Source organism: Aythya marila (assembly GCF_965140915.1).
Source record: "Aythya marila genome assembly, chromosome: 5".
Classification (NCBI taxonomy): Eukaryota; Metazoa; Chordata; class Aves; order Anseriformes; family Anatidae; genus Aythya; species Aythya marila.
Genome location: NC_139046.1, coordinates 3,309,421 through 3,330,828, shown reverse-complemented (window position 1 = coordinate 3,330,828; position 21,408 = coordinate 3,309,421). Strand labels below are relative to the sequence as shown.

General features: G+C 41.7%; 1 protein-coding gene across 6 annotated transcripts in view; it reads left to right on the top strand.

The window, feature by feature from the left end:
* The window catches only part of DDHD1 (DDHD domain containing 1), a 65,804-nt gene extending 45,646 nt beyond the window's left edge, over positions 1–20,158 (top strand). Inside the window, exons 9-14 of one of the 6 annotated variants that reach the window (XM_082761775.1) lie at positions 6,158–6,420; positions 8,579–8,654; positions 13,236–13,385; positions 14,679–14,931; positions 16,223–16,399; positions 18,889–20,148. In XM_082761775.1, coding sequence (XP_082617901.1) covers positions 6,158–6,420; positions 8,579–8,654; positions 13,236–13,385; positions 14,679–14,931; positions 16,223–16,399; positions 18,889–19,070 — 1,101 coding nt within the window. In that variant the 3' untranslated portion in view covers positions 19,071–20,148. Of the gene's footprint in view, positions 1–6,157; positions 6,421–8,578; positions 8,655–13,235; positions 13,386–14,678; positions 14,932–16,222; positions 16,400–18,888 lie in introns of all 6 variants that reach the window. The other 5 variants (XM_082761776.1, XM_082761777.1, XM_082761780.1 and 2 more) reach the window with 5 other exon arrangements.
* The last annotated feature ends 1,250 nt before the right edge of the window (positions 20,159–21,408 follow it).

Here is a 21,408-nt window from a genome sequence, read left to right as displayed (position 1 = left end):
TTTGTTGTTTTTTTTGTGTTTTTTTTTTTTTTTTCCCTTGGGCTTCAAGCTGTTCGTGTGAGAAGATATCCAGCGGTGAGGATCTCGTGGAGAGGACAGAAAGGCACTCTGAAATTTTCACAAGGGGGTGCTCAGAGCTGAGAGCAGTGCCAGAAGAAGACAATCGATAAAGCCCAAGAGAAGAATTTTTTTTTTTCGGCTTTGACAGATCAGAGAGGTTGAGATGAGAGTGCTATATTCTGTTTTCAGCCACGAGCAGGCCATTGAGGATTTGAGTAAGAGCAGCACAATCTCTGGGTCACTTCTGTGGTCAGGGTGCCAGCAGAGGGTTTGTAGTCTTTATTCTTTGGAAAAAAAAAAATCATTTCCTGAATATTGAATGAAAGTGTCATTTTCTACCCTGGTACATTTGGAATGCACTGAAAAGCCCACTTTTACCCCAGCAATCTGCCCACTGGGATATGCAGGGAGCTGAAGTTCTTCCTGCTGCCTGGGCCTCCTCGGGGTGGTCCAGGCCTTTGTCTGCCACACACATAGCTGACTTCCTTCTGCTTTGCAAGAAATCAGCATGCTTATCTACACTTGTGTCTCACAAGGCTTTTTTCCATCAGAAGAGGAATGAACAGCTGTTTTGGATGCTGGTGATGAGGATTTAAAGGCTTGTTTTTTTCCAGCTCAGCACAGGGCGCTCTTAATGCCCTTCACAGAGGGCCTTCAGCTGAGACAGCCAGCAGCTCTGCGTATCTCACTGTCTACACGTTTACTTACTGCCCTTCATGCTTCAGCAGCCCAGGCATACCCAGGCATCCAAAAGGTGATTGGAGACCTGATCCTTGTGCCCATACGGTCAGTCTTGCCACATCTCCCTCCTCTGCCAGGATGACAGTGTTGTGTCTCGTCTGGCCAAGGCTCCCATCTTGTGTTCACCAGCACATGTCCTTGCCACCAGGACTCCTGAAGGGCTGGGATGAGTTGTTTGGGTTTGGTTTGGTTTATGTGTTGGCAGTGATCTGCCAGACAGGCATGTAATTGGGAAGCAGAAAAGCAGAGGGGATTTATGGCCAGATCAGAGCAGGCCCAGTGACCCATCAGGCCTGGATTGTCAGCCTCAGCTTTGTCTTCCCCTCAAATTGCATGACTGTCACTCTGGCTCTCAACACATATGCAGAGAAACCGTTCTTTGCTCAGCTTTTAATTAAGTTTGCAAAGGGCGTAGAGCACTTAACCTCAGTTTGTCAGAATATAAGCTGGTGACTTCTCAGCAACTTGATCCTGTCAGCTTAAGTTTCCTACACGGAAGATATGCTGGCACAAGTTCAGCTGATAAAGGGAGCTCCAGGCAGCTAATAATCAATCTGCTTTTCATGAAGCAAAAATGAAATAGTTTCCCAAAAGAGCCCTGCAGAGCAGTAGCAGCATGCGGCATCTGCTCGGTCCTGTGGTGTTTTTCTCCATGTGTTACTGAAATCTTTAACCATTGGAAATCAGGTCTCTCTCTTGCCCTTTGGGATAAATAAAACATCTTAGAAATGCATCCATGACTTGGATACTGCTGTGTCAGACTGTGTCACAGGCTGTGTCTCGAGTGGCTTTATTTTTGCAGGTCTGAAAATGTAATGGCACATAAGGGCGCTCTACCAGGTCTGAGGATTGTGGGTTGCTTAATTTGCCTGATTATGACTGGCTATAAAATCTGCCTTTGAAATTTGACTCTATCAAAGGCTCTAGGTGTTGTAAAGTCTGTTTTTATCCGTGTTTTATGTTCTCTGGTTATACGTGAGCATTTGCAGTGGTGCGTTTGTAAGGTTCCTAGCATTTTAATCCTGCACCAGTCTTCTGCACTGAAACGATTGGTCTGCAAAATGTGCTCAGGTTTTCCTTCCCCAGAAATCAGAACAAAGGGAAAGGACTTTTCTGGAAAGGAAAACAGGAACGTTGGAAGATTTTCTGTACCTTTCTTTCAAATATTACAGTGTCCTCAGACTGGTGCTAAACTAACGTTGTGGTAAGAAGGTTCAGCTGGGATGAAGGGATTTGATGGGGCTGTTCTAGAGGAAATAAGCAGTGTTCCCGTTGTTACAGTGGTTTGATCTGCTCATAGCAGCCACGTAAGCCTGCTGCATTTCACTGGTCCCTCCTGGAAGAGCTGAGGGTAACACAGAGCTTAGCAGCCAGCAGATTAGCAGTCAGAGCAGCAAGCAGGGTTTGTGGGAGCAGCTGCGTGGAAAAAAAATTGACTCACTTGACTGCTGCCACATTTATCCTTTTTGTGTGAGATATTTGAGCTTGTTTAGTCTGTGCAAGAAGCCTTTAGGAGATGGTGATACGGGTTGGGCGGAAACTCGAGCCTTTTTATGGGGAAAGCTGTGCTAAAAGCCCTTCTGGGGAGGGCTGGCAAAGAATGGCAGTACTGCAAGGGCTGCAGAAATGGCTCTTTGTCAATGCTCAGTCTCACTGATCACGAAAATAAGGTGGAAATGAGGAGGGGAGAGGGGAGATGGAAACAGAGAGGGGTCGGTTCATGCTGCATTCCACTACTCACCTTTTTTTTTTCTTTTTTTTTTCTGGATGATTCCTACTTTCCTGTTTTCAGGCAGGAACAGCAGGTGTTTCCTAAGCACGTAATGGATCCATGGAGCAGCAGGCAGCAAGGCTTAGGGTTGGCAGAAACACAGGGGAAAGCAGAGGGCAAAGGGCTTCCTTGTTGGGAAGCCATCGGTTATAGCTGAGGTGTGAGCAGGAGAAGTTCTGCCAGCAGCAGACCAGACTCTGGGCGATGCACCCTCCGCTTACAATCTGACAGCGAGGTATAAACCATGCAGCTGCCACTGAGGTGGTGGTGAAAGGGGACCTGTTTGGTTTTTTTTCTTTATTTTTTTTCTTTTTTTCATTAAACAGATTCCCATAAACCATTTAAAGGGAGGAAAAAAACACGACAAGCTGTAGATAGGGGCGGGGGAAAGTCAGCTTTACAATCCAATTTAGGAGAGAAAATTTGATAGATGGCTCTGTTTGTATTTAATTTCAATGAAATGTTGATTTTGATAAGGACAACTGATATTTATAGAAGGTATTTATAATGGTGGGTTAGGATATGTTCAGGCTGTAACTACAAAACAGATCTGAAAGCACTTCACATTATACTTGCCAGGCTAAAACCCTTTTCAAAACAAGCTTTTGTTTTACAGGTCAGGGTATTGTGTGCTTTTTAAGACTAAGAAAGCAGATCAGGATTAAATAATATCTTAACTTTATAGACTGCTTAACTAAATAATTTTGTAGCTGGGACTTAAAACGAACCTGCTTTTTCTTTTCCTTCTGTTGTTTTTTTTTTTTTTCCTTACTGTATATCGAAAGGATCAGTTGTCTGATCAGAGTTGTTTTTGTCATAGCAGAAAAATTAACCAGTCATAGTGCTTCAAAACCTGGAGGCTTTACTAGAGCAAATCTACAAAGTTAGGTAACTGGTGATTTGGATTTTACAAACAGTATCTGTCAGATGATCTAGTTTGAATTAAATATATTGTGCTCTGGTTTGCAAACTTAAATATACTGCTACTTGGAAATCCACAAACAGTTTCGTTGCTGTCCATGTTTTTGCCTATCTCCTCAGTAACAACATGTTTTTAAGGAGCAGGACGGTCAAAAGCAAGGTTAGATATTGTGTCCAACCAGGACTTTCCAGGAATTTGCTGTATTACGCCCCAAAATGGCAAGAGAACAAAAGCTTCATAAGGAAATGCCATGATGCCAGAAGGTTACTTATGTACTTACTACTGTGCCGATGGGCAGTGGGCAGGCTGACAGAAGATCCTTCCTGGAAGGTGTCTGCTGTTCCTCCGAAATAAGACTATGGTAAAGGAGAAAGAACACAGGACTATTGAGTTAAGTTGGGCAGCACACTGGGGACAACAGCTTTAATGCAACAAGCAACACAGGAGAGTAGCTGAGCTGTTATTTCTAACTTCCCATCAGAGAAAAAAAAATGTTGCATGTTGGCATGTATTGCTTAGGATCTTCAGGTTTAGCTTGTTAAGGATTTTTAAGATGAGACGGCATTGCTCCTCTCCCTTCTGTACTGACAGAGTACCTGGAAGCCACGATGAGTCCAGCACCAGCCTGCTTGGCGTTTCTGCACTGCCTGCTCTGAACCCAGGAGCCCGTGCTCCAGCCAGAGCACCTACTGCGTGTCTGGGGGTCCCAGGCTCCCTGCTGAGGTCCCCGATGGCAGGACGATGTGTGTCAGCTCCCTCGGAGGGTACCACAACAGCCAGGCACACAGACACCAGAGAGCAGCATTCCCTCTTATCTCTGAGCTCCTGGCAACAATCCTGAACCGCTTTGGTTTCAACAGATCTGTTATTTTGTTCTGGATTGTAATCAAAACCTTTTTTTAACCGGAGAAAATGCCAGCCAGCCAAAGCAAGTCCTGATTTCTATTTTCAGCTCTTGCTAAAAACCTCTGCCTGTTTGTTCATGTGTGAAAGCTGCACCCAAAGTCTGCATAGTGCCAAACGCGTCGCAGTGAAAAGACTTGAAAATGGGAATGTTGATATTTTCCTCTTTGAGCTGTCGCAAGGCTTTGTTAATCATTTCACAGTGCTGTGAGGGATAGGGCTTGTGTGGTTTCTATCTCAGCAAAGAGTGCATCAGACACTGACAGTCCTAGTGCCATTCATATTTATATTCAGTAATGATTCAGGCACTTGAAAAATCATGCTCAAATTACATGTTCTATAGCTCTAATTTCCTGTTGCTAACAAGGAAATGATTTGCAATTTCTTGTTTGTCCTCCTCTGTGCCACAGTCGGGAAGCATTGCTCAGTCACCATGCTGAATAGCACAAGTAAAGCTGCCTTTTTGTTTTGTCACATTTCTAAATCTTCTGGCTTTCTCATTTCTCTTTAAAAATTATTTCTGTGAATCTTAACATTTATTTTTATGTACACGAGTATAGGATTGGAAGCAGATAAACCTCTAGGAGATTCAATTAACTTAGGGCCAATCTGTATTTATTTTGGTAGTATCATAAGATTATCATAAGATTAGCTTATGATGTCTGAGAACTATGTTACATTCCTATTTTTCCTCCAATATCTCCCAGAAACCTTTAACCAGTAAATACCCACTCTGTTTCTTAGCATTGTTTATATCAAATGTTTAAATTCTAGCTTTACCTGTCTCATTTATACTCTTTCTCTTCCCCTATCTTCCTTTTGCTTGAGGTGAGGCTTTTTGTTCTTTACCAGCATTATTTCATTCTGATTTCTTTGGAAAAAAATACGTTGGGTGTGATATGGTAGGAGTAGAAGTAGGATAGAAAGCCTCCTTGTAGATAGGCAGTGGGCAGAATAATGAAAGGCTGAATGAGATGAAGTATGCTTTACAAAGATCCAAAAGCAGGTTGGGATATTTTCTCAGAACCCATTTAGGCTGTCGCTTCAGTGTCTGAGCATATCAGTTTTAGTGGATTTATCTTCCCAGTCCCTTGCAGTGAGGTAGGAATGCTGATATTTCGTTTTGATGAATAGAGAAGGGAACATTTACGTGCAGGGCTTGTCGCAGAGATGCAAACTGGTTCCAGATCGTGTGGCCCAGGCTCCTTCCAGCCTCCGTAGTTAGAAACAGAGCTGAACCTCTAGCAGAGGAGAAACTTAGTGCTGAGAGGGAGAAATGGGGGAAGAAACAAGCAAATGGGCTGCTAGTGAAAACAGAGACCTATTGCTTATCTCGTGAGGATGTTGCTGAGTAATTCACGCACGGTTGTTATTCATTTGAGGGTTTCTTTCAATATCATGCCTCAGGCTGTGCAGTGCAGCAGTTTTAGGGTTACCACATGGTCTGGTGGTTCCTGGTGGGCATGGAGGGAAGAGGTGAACAACTGGGGTCAGTGACAGTCATGTTGCTGCCATCAGAAACCCAGTGCCCCTCACGTTCATCTGTTCTGCAGGTGAGCATTTTGAGGTCTGTTTCTAGAACAGCAAAAGAGTTGAAGCGACCCTAAGGCTTTGTTCACCTCCTGAACCTATGCAAATAGACCATCGTGCTTGTTCAGTCTGCATGCTCAAGAAGCTGGTCTCTGTAGTGCATGAGTATGCACAAACAGGAGTGTTAAGATGATGTTGTTAAACTTTCTCCCTCTACTGTCTTAAAACAGCTTGTCAAGGGGCTGCAGCAGGAGCTGAACCGACTCTACACGCTTTTCTGCTCTCGGAATCCAGAATTTGAGGAGAAAGGAGGGAAAGTCTCGATCGTGTCCCACTCGCTGGGCTGTGTCATCACCTATGACATTATGACTGGCTGGAACCCCGTCAGGCTTTACGAGCAGTTGCTGCAGAAGGAGGAGGAGGAGCTCGAGGAGAGTTGGATGAGTTACGAGGAGCAACGTTTACTTGAAGAACTTTACCTAACCAAACAACGGTAATGCATCCCCTTCTGATTATGAAAGGGAAAAAAAACACATCCCTAGATGATGTCCTTTGGGTGTTTCCAGAACCCAGCATGGCTGTTATCTTTTGTGGCTGCTGTTCCTCTGGTGATGCTGAATGGCAGTGGTAAGAGCTGAACACAGGACTAAGCAGCCAGAGGTAGCTGGTACTGCTAATAAGAGCTCTGAACCTATATCCTAAGGGCTGTACCAAAACCAAACAAGTAGCTGCTGCTTACTGCCTGCAGGCACTGAGAGCTGCTCCTAGCCAGGAGGGAAAGGAGAAGGTCAGGCCGTTAGCCCTCAAGAGACTTGAGAAACACAGCAAAGTAGCTCGCAGGTGGACATTGAGCTGAAATACTCAGAACCTGAGTAGTGAAATTTCTAAGTTTCTGGAGAAAATGAGAAGTTTTCTCCAAGGCTCAGCTTGGAAATTGAGCTGCACCAGCTGGATTACAGATGCTGTGATTACTGTGATTGGGCTTATGGGATTACTGCTCTGCTGCGGATCATTTACCAATTTCTGCCTGCTGCCATTTGGAAATGTTAATGCAGTTCTGCACGCAAAGCAGCACTGCCCATTGTGGCAGATTGGATCTTGGTTTTGGTGCCTTACAAGCATTGGTAGGGATTCTCAGTATTAGGGGACATTGTAGGTCCCTTCCCCATTCTAACCTGGATTTCAAGGTGCTATGAGGCCCTTGTAAATAGAGAATCTAATAATAGGAGCTTGAACTTCAGTCTTTCAGTGGGAAGGCGAGGATAAATTACGGTCATGGTTCTTTTTGTGCCTTCTAGAAACCTATCTTAGTACTGGTGGCACTTGGGAAGCATTAATACAGCATCAGATCTCTTGCAGTGCTTGAAATCAGTATGTGTGTAATTAGAGATTGGTACAGAACATCTCTTAACAGCTGCAAGGCTGGGTAAAGTGCAACCTTTCTGAGAGAAGGGAAGTAAGAGACCAAATAATCTTGCCTAGTGGTAAAGCTAGCTTTCAGGCATATTACTGGCATGTAAGTAGTGAAAAATTACCATTTTCACACTTACACTCCAGCTCCTTAGGCGTTCACTGAAGTGTTTCAGGTTTCATCCGTGGTAATTCAAGTACCATTTCACACAGGCACTTCTGCAATAGATAGAGTGGCTCTCCTGTTCATGAACCACCTTAGTGTCATGCAGTCTTAAATGCTACAGGATGCCAGTTTTATATTTGCTTTCTTCTGAATTCCTAGTGTTGTAAGGTTGTCAAGTACGTAGTGGATTTCTGGAAATACTTATGCCTGAGTAGGGTATATGACAGCATGTATAAATATTCTACATTTTAGAATAACATGAGTTAATTTATTGGAACCCTTCGAAAGGAGTTCACAATAGTCGAGCATTCCACATACCTTCTTTTTTAAGACACATTCGTTAAAGCATAGTAACTTTTTTGAGAGTACCACTTTTCAGAAAGCTTTAGCTCCAGACTTGTTTCTCCCTCATCAGAATGACAGAGGTTAAGCTTAACATTTTTGTTTGTAAAATGCTTTAGGAGAACTTGAAGAAGTTGGTTTTTTCCTCCACTGAAGAGGGCATAATGCTCTACCTATATAGGAGGCATTTTGTATTGTAGCTGTTCTTTATTATTATTATTATTGAATTTATGCTGACTAGAAGAACAAGTAAATGACCTTTTTTCATGATAGTTGAAAATGTGGGATGCTGTCCTACAGATACTCCACCGAAATATAGAGCTCCATAATGCTTGAGCCATGGGGTTTTCTGTGTCTCTGGTTAAAGGAAGCAAACAAACAAAAACCAGATGATTAGGGTGCAAAACCACCAAGGAAGCAGGATGTGAGACACCTGCTCTTTAGGAAGGCAGATAGCCAAGTTCTTGGGGTGATGAACAAGGAAACTGTCATGTCTTGATTGATTCCTCCTGTTGTCAGAGAAACGGGATTTCACAAGCATTGATCTTAATCAACTGGACTGCCTCAAAGGAAAAAAAAAAAATCAGCAGGCATCATCAGTTTTGTTCCTAGCAAACAAAACTCTTGGATCCTCCAGGAATGCCTGCTTGAATCAGAGAAGTTAATGCTATTTTTTATTTTATTTTATTTTATTTTATTTTTTGTATCTCAGAAAGATCTCCTTATTTTCTAGGTTGAGAGAGATTGAGGAGAGGTTACAAGGCTTAAAGGCATCCACCATATCAAAAACACCTGTCTTAAAATTTAAGGTATGTATGTCTGGGTTTTTACTAAATGTTCTGCTTGCAGTAAAAGTGCACTTGAGTTATTCTGCCTTTTTTTTTTTTCCATGTCCATAGACATAATGTTGGTAGAAGAGTTTGAATATGTATGGATGTGTGTAAACATGTTACTACATTCATATATTACATTTTATTACAAATATATGTATTTATATGTAAATACATAAGCCACTGTATAGATTGTTACATTACACACACACACAACTGTGTGGGAAGGTAAAAGCCATTTGGCAAACTACACCAATCACGTATCTTAAAAATTTTCACTTCTGTTTTGTCAACTAATCCATTTTCTTTGGGGACTCCTTCTAACATGTCACACCTCTGAGGAAATCTGATGGAATTTCCTCCAGCAGTGGATTTTCCTTCCAAATTACTCTGGTCTGACAGTTAGGACAAGTTACTTTCAGTCTCATGAATTGCTTCCTAATAGATTGCTTCCTAATCAGCTCTGTAAATTGCTAGGATTTATGTTACTGGAAAAAGACATTTTCTAGCTTCTTCGTGCTATACACAACACTTTATATTTGCTCTACTATATCCTAAAATATTAAATGATAAAAAATGTGACATGATAGATGGGAAGAAAATAGATCATTGCTCTTAACTTGCCATTTTTCTTTCCTTCTGAGTTCAGAAGCACTTCCAGAAGCCAAGGTCAATCCTGAGCCATGAAAAAGAGGAAACTAACCATAATTCAATTTGTCATAGCCTTCTCATTTTTTATTACGGCTTAAAAACACATGTTGTGCCATTATCTCTGCCATCAAAGAAGCTGGAGCCAGACTGATACTCCTTCAGCTCTGTGCAAAGATGACTCTTCACTCAGCTCTGCTTAAACTGAAGATTTCTTTGAACAGATGCTTTTTAGAGGAAGCAGCAAGGGAGGGGAAAAGAAAGGTAGAAGGAGAGGACTGTATCAAACCAAATTGCTGCTAGGTATTTTTCCAACACTGTGCATCCTTTTTCTTACCCTGATTAAAAGAAAGACATTTGACTTCTTTATGCTAGTGCTCCTAGTGTAAAGTAGTGTTTTACTCTGGTGACTCCCATTGCTTGAGTACTGCGCTGGAGACAGACCTCAAGGGGAGGTGAGGAGACCTCCAGGGGAAGAAGGAGGCTTTCTGTGAATCCGATGGCAAAAGACCTCTGCCAAGGGAGGTTTTCTACAGGATGACATTGAAAAATTGTTGCTCATGAGCAAGCCAGTCCAGCTATCTGAGGGTTACTAGCTTGTTGAAAGAGAAGGAACTGCTTTGGAGGTACTGACTAGTAAGCACCTTGGCTCTTTCATGCCAGGCCAGAGCTCTGGATGGTCATGAGTTACTACTATTCAGTGCAAATGCTTGATCCACAAATTACTGTGGTCTGTGCTATGCAGGCAGCTGGACTCTGTAGTCCCTGATCTCCTTAGGCTGTATTGCACAACCAAATGGGTACATACAGTTGTAATGAAAAAGATTAGCCAGAAAATGAAAACGTGGGGAATGGTGTGATACATACCTCTTTATGACTCTGTGGTTCATGAAGATAACAGTGTTGTGAGGTGATATTCAATCACAATATAGAAGGGGAGAGCAGGATGTGCCTCAGTTGCTCCCTAGTACTGGGGAATGGAAATTAATTTAAGTCTGGACTTGTTAAGGTGCTGGCCCAAAGTGCTTCGTGATTCCTTAGCACTTCTAATTCACCTATGGTTACAGAAGCTCTTCCAGGAGAAGCTCCAGCTTGTACTTCACCCTGTGGTTTCTATATAGCTTCATGTAACAGTGATGTCAATATTGACAAAAACAACAAATTTATGTAGGATATTAGTGTTCTACCACATGTACAAGAACTATAAGTGTTTAATAGGATGCTGATGGGCAACCTTATCGGAGAGGAGGAAGACTTTAAACTGAATACAGAAATGTGCCAGAGTAGTTCCACGCACAACTGTCCAGTTAAATTCCCCATGTAATACTGATGGATACTCTCTGTTCTTTGTGTTAAAACTGCAGAACGTTTCTGGGCAAAGGAATGGGTAGAGGCTGCTGGAGAGGTCTGTATTTCCTCTCTGTGGGAGGAAATTTGGGATCCTCCAGGCTAAAAGGCAGAACATAAATGTAAACTGTAATTGCTTTCTGTCTCTTCTATTTTAACTTCACCACTGAACATGTTCATCTATCCCCCACACTCATTTATGCACAAAGGAGCTGCGCTGTCTTACTTCTGTTGTCTCATTCAGCTATTTTATTTTTCTCTTCATTCTGAAAAAACGTCAGTCTTAAGTTGAATGGATGACTATTTGGCTCAGCTTCTGCTTAACGTAAAAATTAATTAATTATGACTTCTGCTTATGAATCATAGCCGGCAGAAAAGTGCTATCCCGAAAGGTCATGTTCTTAAAAATTGCTTCTCTGCTCTTAAACATTTACAGTGAAGTGTATGTGAAGTGCCTCACTCCTGCTTCATGGAGAAACATCAAAATTAATAGATGCTTTCTGGGAAGATTTTAGTCCTCTGTTCCCAGCAGGTTTCATCAAATCCTAGTCTTCTCTTCAGCCACTTTGCAGCAGTGCTAAGAGTCTAATGGCTGCAATTTAAAGGACTTTATTTTTGGAAGACTCACTGTCGATTTTTAGTGTGTGCTGCTTTGGTATTGATCCATTGCCACCCCTTAAAGTACCCTCCGTTTGGTACTTTTGTCTTTGTAAACATTTCCAGAGGAAATGAAAGAGCTGGAAGATCACGTTGAAAGGCTTGCACATGTAAGAAAATACGTAGGAAAGAACACTGTGGTCCAAGAAAATGTCATCTGCCTGTGGGTGCTGTTAATCTTCTGTTTACCAGAAGAAACAATGGAATAAAAGCCATGTACCTTGTAACCATTGCAAATATTTACCTTTTGAGATTCTCACCTAGTCTGTACTTGCCTAAGGTGAATTCATTAAAACATCTTTAAACTATCTCCAAGCAAGCGTTAAGGTGGCGGTCACTTTCTGATTTCTTCCTGAAGCAGAAAGGCCATAATTGTGTACTCCCAATGTGGTATACAGGCGTATCAGATGGCCAGGGTTAGAAGTTAGTTACTCAGTTTAAAGGATTACACAGTGAATGTCTGGTCCTATTGTATTTAAAGATGAGAAAGCTTTTTGTCCAAACTGCAAGAATGTAAGGCTCTTTGTAAAGTTTAATTAAAAGAAAGAAGAGCTGCTTTGAACTAGGCCAGAGTAATAACACAGATGACAGCGAGCAGTGCTTTGCAGCATATGACATTGAATAGCTTTACTGAAGACCTAGATTTTTTTCTATTGAATTGGGACTTGCGCGTTCTTCTGGATGGAAGAGGTGGAGTACCAGTGCCAAGTAAGAGGAGGAAGAATGTTTTGTTCAGGGCTGGAATCTGATAGATGAAACAGACCATTATTTCCACACCCTCGCTCCATGTGCTGACATACAGTGAAGGCGTGTGGGAATCCAGACATTCTCCACGTGCACTTAGCAGGAATTAAATCATTTCTTTTGCCAGTTCAGCAGCAGTGCATTGATAGTTGCTTGGTTGCAGTGCCTTGCAAATTGGCACTACAATTGGGAAAGTTCCAGTGAAGTTCTGATAATGGTAAAATTAATCTCTCATATAAGAAGATATTCTAAAAGCTAAAGTATCTTTGACTTCTGAAAATACTTTTGACTACAGAGTTTTACATTTGATGTTTCTAGGAGACGATGTCTGAGGATTGGTAATGGGATACGAAGCCATTCACCTCTGGGTCACTGTTGAATCCCGGCCCAGGTTGGTAGTGACCAAAAGTCGTTACCACTGATGCATGTTCAGTGACCTGTGTCAGATGGGTTAGTGATTGCAGTCCGGATTCACTCAGCTTGCTAAAGGCAGTCCTTTTGGAGCAAAGTCACGGTAGCTTTGGACAACAGGAGTAGCCTGCAGGGTAGCTCGGTGTGCTGTACCTAGGTAGTGGTTCCTAACACGTGATGTGGTGGCACTTTTGACAAGCACCATCCTGTTCACTGAACACCAGATATTTTTAAGAGGATGTACCAGCCTGTATATGTGTGCGTGACTACCATGAGAATGCTGTGTGTTGTCTTTAATCCTCAGTTTAGTTTGCATTTCTACTTCCTTGATGGTGTACGTAGCAAAATGTGTCCTGGCATACTTGGCGAGGGTGAGACTGAGGGGCTGTGGTAGACTTTGGAAAGAGAAATCAGACTTCAGTCTTGTGAAACTCATCACATTTCCTCAGTGTCTTCCAAATTCTTCTCACCTTACCCCTTCCAGTGTTAGTAGACTCATTTCAGTTCAATTATCCAACTTGTTTTTCAGTTTTTTGAACTATGCAGCACCACAACATGTAATAATTCTCTTCTGACAGCAAAGGGAAATGGGAAACTTAACCTGTTATGTCACACTATGGATGTTATAGTGCTCTTCCCTGTTTTGAGTTACTAATACTGTACGAGTCTCTTGGTTATGAAGCAGAGAAATCAAATCCAGCCATGTTAGAAAGCATTACTTCCCTTATTAACGTAGATGAAATCTCTCCTTAGGTTGAGAATTTCTTCTGTATGGGATCTCCATTAGCAGTGTTTTTGGCATTGCGTGGCATCCGTCCAGGAAACAGCGGTAGTCAAGATCATATTCTGCCCAGAACAATTTGTAACCGCTTACTAAATATTTTTCATCCAACAGATCCAGTGGTGAGTTGTAATTGCAGTTGCAAGCTTTTGCCTTGAGTGTTTTTAAGCATCAGCTGTGTGATAATATGTGATCTTCAAAGCATGTGAATCAACGCAAGTGTGTTACAGCACAGGACTATGTCTTAACGATTATTGTATAACTGTTGAATATTTTCTACAAATAATTGCCTTAAATATCATATACTTTGCTTCTCTTTTCATATTAGTAACGGTAAGATGTGAGAATACTCAACTTTTTTTGCAAAGACATGAAATTTCTCACTGTAGTTCCAACTTTTATATAACTTACTGACTTCTGTTAAACGTCATGTGTCCAAAGAGACTACTGCTGTTAAAAGAAACGCACACAAGCAGTTCACAAGATACTGCAGAAAATCAAAGACGTTATTCAAGGACCCCTTGGGAAAACAAACAGATTGTTAGAGGGTGGGATAGGACTTGGGAAGGAAGTGTTGGTATAGCTTTGCCCTGTCCTTAAGCTCTTCCATAGGCAGACAGTATTCACTGCTATCAAAGGCAGGATGTTGGGCTTCTGATCTGTATTGCCTCAGCAACTTCTTTGATAGAAGTCTGATTTGGGAGTTTCATGGTTACTGTAGAACAGTAATTTGGGGGTGTTTTTGGTTTTAAACTCTACCTGAAGCCGGGTATCTTTTGACTCCAAAAATGCTGGTTCTTGCTCCTCTGATCATCTTCAGCTCTAGCAACTCCAAAAACAGAATTTTCCTGGGACACCTAGGATGATTGGTCAGGCTACAGTCAGCAAATAGTAACTTTACTTAATTCTGGGATAAATACATGCAGAACCCTTTTCTATAGCTAAGTAAACATGAAAAATAAACAAAGAATCAATAGAAAGTGACTTTTTAATAGACATACAAATGCCCTTCCAGTTCACGGTTTGTGCAGGGATCAGTGAAGATTTATCAAACAAAATGTTCACATAGTTGGTTTTCCACTCTGTTTCACTGTGCAGAATCAGTTTAACTTGTGTGAAGTGTAGTCTTTCCAAGCATAATGATAAACATCTGTTAATAGCAGTTTTTGTGTCAGTAAGAGGAATGGCTAGCAAAGCTGTTGCAGAAAAATATGCAAATGTGTGTGTATAAGCAACTGGGCAGCTAATGTATCTCCCAGGCGGTGAAAATAATTGAACCAGAGTATAATGCCATTACTTTGTCATTTTCTAGGCTTTACTTGTTACAGATATTTTGGATTTGAGGTTGGAGAAGACTCTGTTTGGGAATTTTTCTTGCGTATTTTCTCTCAGTATTTTCTGAATTATTCTTGCAGGCCTATAGGTTAGAGCCTTTAATTCTGAAACACTACAGCAACATTTCACCTGTCCAGATCCACTGGTACAACACTGCAAACCCTCTACCTTACGAGCATATGAAGCCAAGTTTTCTCAACCCAACAAAAGAACCTACCTCAGTAACTGACGGCGAAAGTGCTTCAACTGTACCAAGCCCAACTACTTCACCAGTCATGGTTCGACGCCACTACGGGGAGTCTATAACAAACATAGGCAAAGCCAGTATATTGGGTAATTGCTTTTTATGTCCTTTTTTTATATAGCATCTTCTTGTATAGCTTCACTGCTCTGTGGTGTGGTGTTTAAGGTGCAACTGTCAGCAAGCTATTGCTGGCTATTTTTAGTGTTTGTTCTGTGTAGGTGTATTGCTTGTTTTAATCCAAACTAACATTTACTTTGAAGTAAAGATAGTTTACATAATACACTGGAGTCAAGTCTTGAAGGGAGAGGATGTGGGTCAGGGAGTTTATGCTATTGCCGCCTTATTGTTGTCTGGCTTATTGAGGTAACATCCTGGGGGTTTAATAGTTTCCACTGTACTTCATGGAAAAATGTTTTAAAGCTTGTTTTGTGACTACATGTTCTGCCATTGACAAATAGGAGAAAAATCACTCCATATAAAGTATTACAGTTCTATTTAATTCATCATTTTACTGAGGGAAATTCAGGCTGCTTAGTTAGGAAGTCTGTCCCCTTCTGGCTTTCTGATTCAAAATAAGCTCTGATTTAGTTCAGATTAAATTCACTTTCACTGGAGCTTATATTTGAGCATGCAATTGTAGTTTTTGTTGACTCAAGGACTTCCTTTAGCTCTCTATGTGATATTTGGAAGAAGGTTAATGTGACCTAGCACAAGGAATCTTTCCAATCTAATAAATAGAGTGTATAAGAGCAGTTTAGTCCTCAAGTAAAAATACACAGTGTTCCAAAGCAGTGTTCTCTCACAGTACACTGCTTTTTGCTGTTTTACCATAGTAACTTTAATGTCTTGTCCATAAGGTGGCAGCAAAGTCAGGAGAAAACAACACAGATTTGTTCTTAACTTTTGTACCCTTCTTCCTGAGCAACCAAAATAGTAAGGGTGATATGGCATTTCTAAATCTCCGTAAGGCTTATGTCAACATAAGAACCCTTAACGAAAGGAGTGTCTTAAATGTCCCGATGGGATCCTTATGTTCAGAAAGTACTAGCGCTGTTATAAAACGTTTTTGTCTTAGTCCTCAACTTTTTATGAAAGAGGAATTACAACACATCCTTTGAAAGTTCAAAAGTGTTATTTTGTATTTTTGTTCCCTTAACTACAGTTTCCAAATTATAGCTTTTGCTTCTACACTAGATTAGTCTCATGGTAAGCAGCGTACGCTTAAGTCAGATAAGCCGTTCCCACCCTAGAAAAGCATGAATAGTGTTTTCCATCATTCAGCTCTAATTGATGGGTGCTACAGTGACTTTAATTTGCAGTTTGATTTAGCTGCTCTTCTGCTTGTGTTTGTGTTTTTTTTTCTCTCCGTGCTGAATGCAGGAGCTGCGAGCATTGGGAAGGGCCTCGGAGGGATGCTTTTTTCAAGATTTGGTCGTTCTAGTACAACACAGCTGCCTGAGGCCGGGAAAGATGGAGGAGAGGGGGACGACAAGAGGGCCACTACTGTTGGAACGCCGCCTTTCTCACAAAGCAGCTCAGGCTTTCTCGAACCCACATGTTAGTGACTAGTCCCCCTTACATCCCCTGTGGGAACAAGGCCTCCAGTGGGCCGCGTGTGTGTGTTGGGGGTGGTGGGGTTGGAAATACCATAACGTATGCCTCTGTTTAGTTTTGTTGGTTTGCTCTAAAATGATAAAAAATTGAGTCTGTTCTTTTTGAATCTCAGACAGTGAAGACAGTGATGTGCCTTTGTTGCGAAGAAGTTTAATGATTTCTTGGCTGTATGAGGCAAAGTGTCACCAGCAGGTCAGGAGGGACATCCTTGCCCCATCCTCAGCACTGGGGAGGCCACACCTGGAGTTCTGGGTCCAGTTCTGGCCCCCCCAGTACTAGAGAGACCCGGGCATGATGGGGAGAGCCCAAATAGGGCCCCTGAGGTGCTGAGGGGCCTGGAGCACCTCCCTGTGAGGAGAGGCTGAGGCACAGGCTGCCCAGGGCTTGGGAGGCTCCTCGGGGACATCTCCAGCAGCCGCCTGGCCATGGGGCTGAGCACCCTGCTCGGGGGGGCCCTGCTGGGGCTGGGGTTGCACCAGATGAACCCTGTCAGCCTCAGCCGTGCTGTGATTCTGTGAAGGCTGTCCAAGGACTGACTTTGTTCTCCCCGTTATCTTTTTTTCCTCTTGAAAGAGGTTTATGTACTTGTGTCTGTTGTGTATACACACACATATATGTGTGTATGAGTTCCAGCTGATGAGATCTGTACGTCAGTAGTTTCTAGACTGTCACTGGGGAAAGCAAAACAATTCCTGCAGAGAATCCCACTTTCCACGTACTATGAAATGGATTTTATTTAAACTTGCCCATATATTTGCAATTCTGAAGCAATCCATATTCAAAGGCATTTATCACTGGAAACAGAGGCTGTCCTTGTCCTAGCCTGAACCACCCGGAACATAGCGAGCAATTTTAGCAGATGCATTTTTTTTTAAAAAAATATAGGTACTTCCTTTACAGACACTCATCCTTGAGAAGTTTAAAAATAAAATCATTACAAGGCGGGGCTTTTTGCAATCTAAGCAGTCACAAGCATTAGCACTGTTGTATCTTGTGATAGCGTTCACATGATACACTGCAGCCTGTTGATCGCTGCTACTTTCAACAGATAACCTTCCTGAGTCAGTATCGAGGACAGAGGCTTTGTTTTAAGGAAACTAACTAACTTAAGGAAATCAGACCAACGTGACAGCGAGTGTTGTGGAGCTGCTGAAGAGGTCCTTTTGGGGGGTTGCACTTCAGGGCCTTCTGCACGGTCCCTGCATCCCTCTCTGCTGCAGCCCCATCCCTGCTCCATAGAAGGAGAACGTGGAGCAGAGGCCAGCGAGGCTGCAAGCAGAATGATGCAATCCACGGCCAAAGTGTTCATTTCTGAGGGAACAGCCGCACGGTTTGCAGTGGGTTTTGGCTTCCTCCCAAGCTTCTGTAACGGAGACGGAGTTGGTCGGGGCGTTTTTTTTTTCTGCAGAGAGACTGATTTTGAACACACGCATCTTAGTGGAAATGACTGTGGTTGTCTCCTGGTATGCAAAGGCTCCGACTCCCTCTCCTTGCTGCGTTTTGGAAGGCAGTGAAATGCTGCTGTAAAAATATGAAGGCCTGTCATTCCCTGATGCTGCTGTGCCATGACTGCGGAGGCAGCGCTTGTGTGATGCTCCATTTATGCGGTCTTGGAGCCAAGAATTAAAATTCCTTGAAATTGGCTTTGATAAATAGCTACATTTTTTACTCAATATGGGGTTTTGGCTTTTGTAGCTTAGCAGGCTTTTAGTTTTGTCCTTTTCATTCTATTCCTCCTTGTAGAGATTTTCTAACCACTGAAGTGCCTTCACAATAGGTTAGCCATTGGCCCAGTTAAACACGCAGTGAAAATTACTTTGAATGTGTTATTAATCAAAGCAGCCATTGAAATGAAAGGATAACTGCTGAAATGTATTTGGAATAATCTGGAAATTAAAAGGGCTAGTGCAATGTAGGAACTGCTCGTTTTCAGAAAGGGCATGGAGTATTGCGTGTAGTCTCCCTGTATAGCTGCTTGAGATGCAGAAAATTTGTTTATTGCTGAAAGTTCTGAGCCATACCCATTCTGACAGTTTCCCAAGGGGGTCCCAACATTTCCTGGATACTTCGGTGTAGTTATGTGCGTAAATAACTGGATTTCCATCATTACTATGTGGAAAAAAGCGACTTAAAAAATGCAAGGTTTTTCCAAGCTTTAGGTTTAGTTTCTGTTTTTGGTTTTGTTTTGTTTTTTCCTGAACTAAGCACCACTCACAGGTCAGGTTTTTGCTACATGTGTGTATGTTAAAATGTATGCATGTGTTTTTAAAAATTGCAGTTGATTTATATGAGTGTACTGTAAAATGTGAACATGGGGTTGCGTTCATTTTATATACAGCAAGCTGAACTTAAGTCTGAGAGAAAAATATGCAAGGATTTCTTCCACTGACATACAGTTCTAACGACATTTCTGTTTCTCGTTCAATTTCTAGTGGAACTGGAGCACAGGATTGATTTCGAGCTCAGGGAAGGTCTTGTGGAGAGCAGATACTGGTCTGCAGTCACATCACACACTGCCTATTGGTCATCTCTGGATATTGCTCTCTTCCTTCTAACCTTCATGTACAAGCACGACCAAGACGATACCGACAAATCCAATTTAGATGCTATTTGAATTTTTGACTGGGGATGGGGAGGGATGGGAAAGGAAATTTTAAAACGAATGGCACAAAACTGATGTCTTACTGTTAAACTGCAGTATATATGGCATGGAGGTTTCAGGTTTAAGTGCATGTTTGGATTTTTTCCTGTTTCTAAAGAGCAAAAATGATTTGTATTTAAAAGCACTTTATAGTTTTAAACATTTTGCAGTGCTTAATTAGACCTGAAATTATTCCAAATTCTTGTTAACTTTGACTGTATAAAGAGCCGATACAATGTGTAGCATCACGTAAGCACAGTTGTGCAGTGTGCTTGGGTGACATACTTGTTAATGACCATAATTGCTGTTTAGTTCATTAAGGTATAAAAGATTAGTTGATTAAAAAAACTAAATTAATTTCCATTAACAAAATATATGTTCCTTACAAACCTAAAACTGCCATGTTCTGATGTTTTATGTATCAGTAAATAACAAGCGGTGGTGTCATTTTTCTAGGACTTTATTCAGCTCCACATCCTGTTGTCCACGTTACCATTGAAAGACCATTCTGACTGCTGGCTTCCGAGGGCATATTATACGTGACACATTTAGAAACTAATGCTGAAAAAGCATGAAGCAAATATTTGAAATACTGTAATTATAATTTATTATCTCTAACTGTTTCATTTTATTCCAGTGTATAAAACATTACTTTTTTACTGGTTTCTTTTGACATAATTTAAGAACCACATTTATTTTCTACAGTGTTAAGACTTTTTCTCAGAAATACATATCTTTGTACTACTATTCAAATGAATATATGGACACTGTGGCACACTTTAAGTATTTTTTCATTAAAATAAATATTTGTGGTTTCACACAAATGACATTAGTCACCTTCTTCTCAAAGGTAAGTAACTGCTTTGCTAGGCCTGTGCTTTTTAAGCTCCAAGCATTTTTTTCCAGAATATGAAGGTTTTGACCTCACATGAGCCTTGGTGTGCAGAGGATCCAGCTGTCTTTTGCCTGCCGTTATTAAATGTATATATGTGTGTGTTTGTATAAAGTTGTATGCATATGTGTGTATATGTGTATGTACAAGGAACCTATCGAGAGGAAAGAGAGCAGCATAAAATAAACTTGGTGAGGCCTGAGAACACCAGAACTTAGATTAGATTTGTATCTGCAACTAATTCAGGAGTTGTGAAGAGAGAAGTGTCGTGATGAAAGGCAATAATCTCCAAATGAAACACTAAAAGGTCGTTGCTGAGATTTTAAAAACATTCAAGGCTCTGGAGAAGAAGTGTCAGATATATGGCCTCAGAGCTGCCTCTGGCAGGGGTATTTATGATCTGTGTGGCACATTGAGAAGCTGCAGAATCTAAACTAATGTTTAAAAAAAAAAATGAGGCCATGGTGTTGGTGAATAGCTGTGTTCTCAATGTAAACAGATGTGCGAACATCAGCCCAAAACAGCAGACAGCCTCAGCCAGCGGTTAAGAGATGTGGAAACCACCCAGGCTTCCCTTTCTGAAATCCAGGAGGGAGAGGGCGGCTGTTCTCCCAAATAATACTGCTCAGGCTGTTTGTTGCCCCAGGCCGTGGTGCAATGGGGAAGGAATTAGGCCTGTGTGTTGGAGGTATGGATTTAGGAAAATTATGAAGAGATAAAAACTAAAAAGGGAGGAGAAGGTGACAGAAACAGCACTACCATAAATGCAGTGAAATAAAACTGAAGAATGGTGGGTGGGTGCTGTAAAGCACAAAGCATCAGTGTGGAACTCTGGAAAGAAACCCTTTTGGCCTCGGTGAATTGTAACTCTAGTGTCTGGCACGTTTACCTCAGTTGATGAACAATCATTAAAAATTAAAACCAACCCTTTAAGAGAAGGAAGATTGACACCTCTGCTCCAGAAAGCAGGCTTTTGTTTACATTACTGGTTTTCCAGATAAGTTGTTTAATTGACTCTTCCTAAATAGGAGAACTCAGACATAAAAGGAGAATCTCCTTTTATATTTAGAGCGTGCAAAACATTTCCAAATGTGTACAGTCTGTGCTTCAGGACTTTGAGTTGGATAATGTCACTGCTGTGCTATCCCCTTATAGCACTGCATCGATGTTAGATCTCTTTTTCAGTGCTGTAAACAAAAGGGGCTTAATTCCTGTAATTCTTGTGGTCTGTGCGAACTCTGCCGTTGTCCAGAACGTGTTTCAGATTTATGGGATAGCAGTTTCCCCCGCATCAGGACGTGCTGGTGCTTGCTCACTGCTCTCCCTATAAGGGGCGAGATCCCTGCCTGCCTGCTGTGCACCTCTGGGCAGAGCAGGGAGAAGTCCCCCAAAGTCCCCCACGAGAAGGCAGAGGAAGGA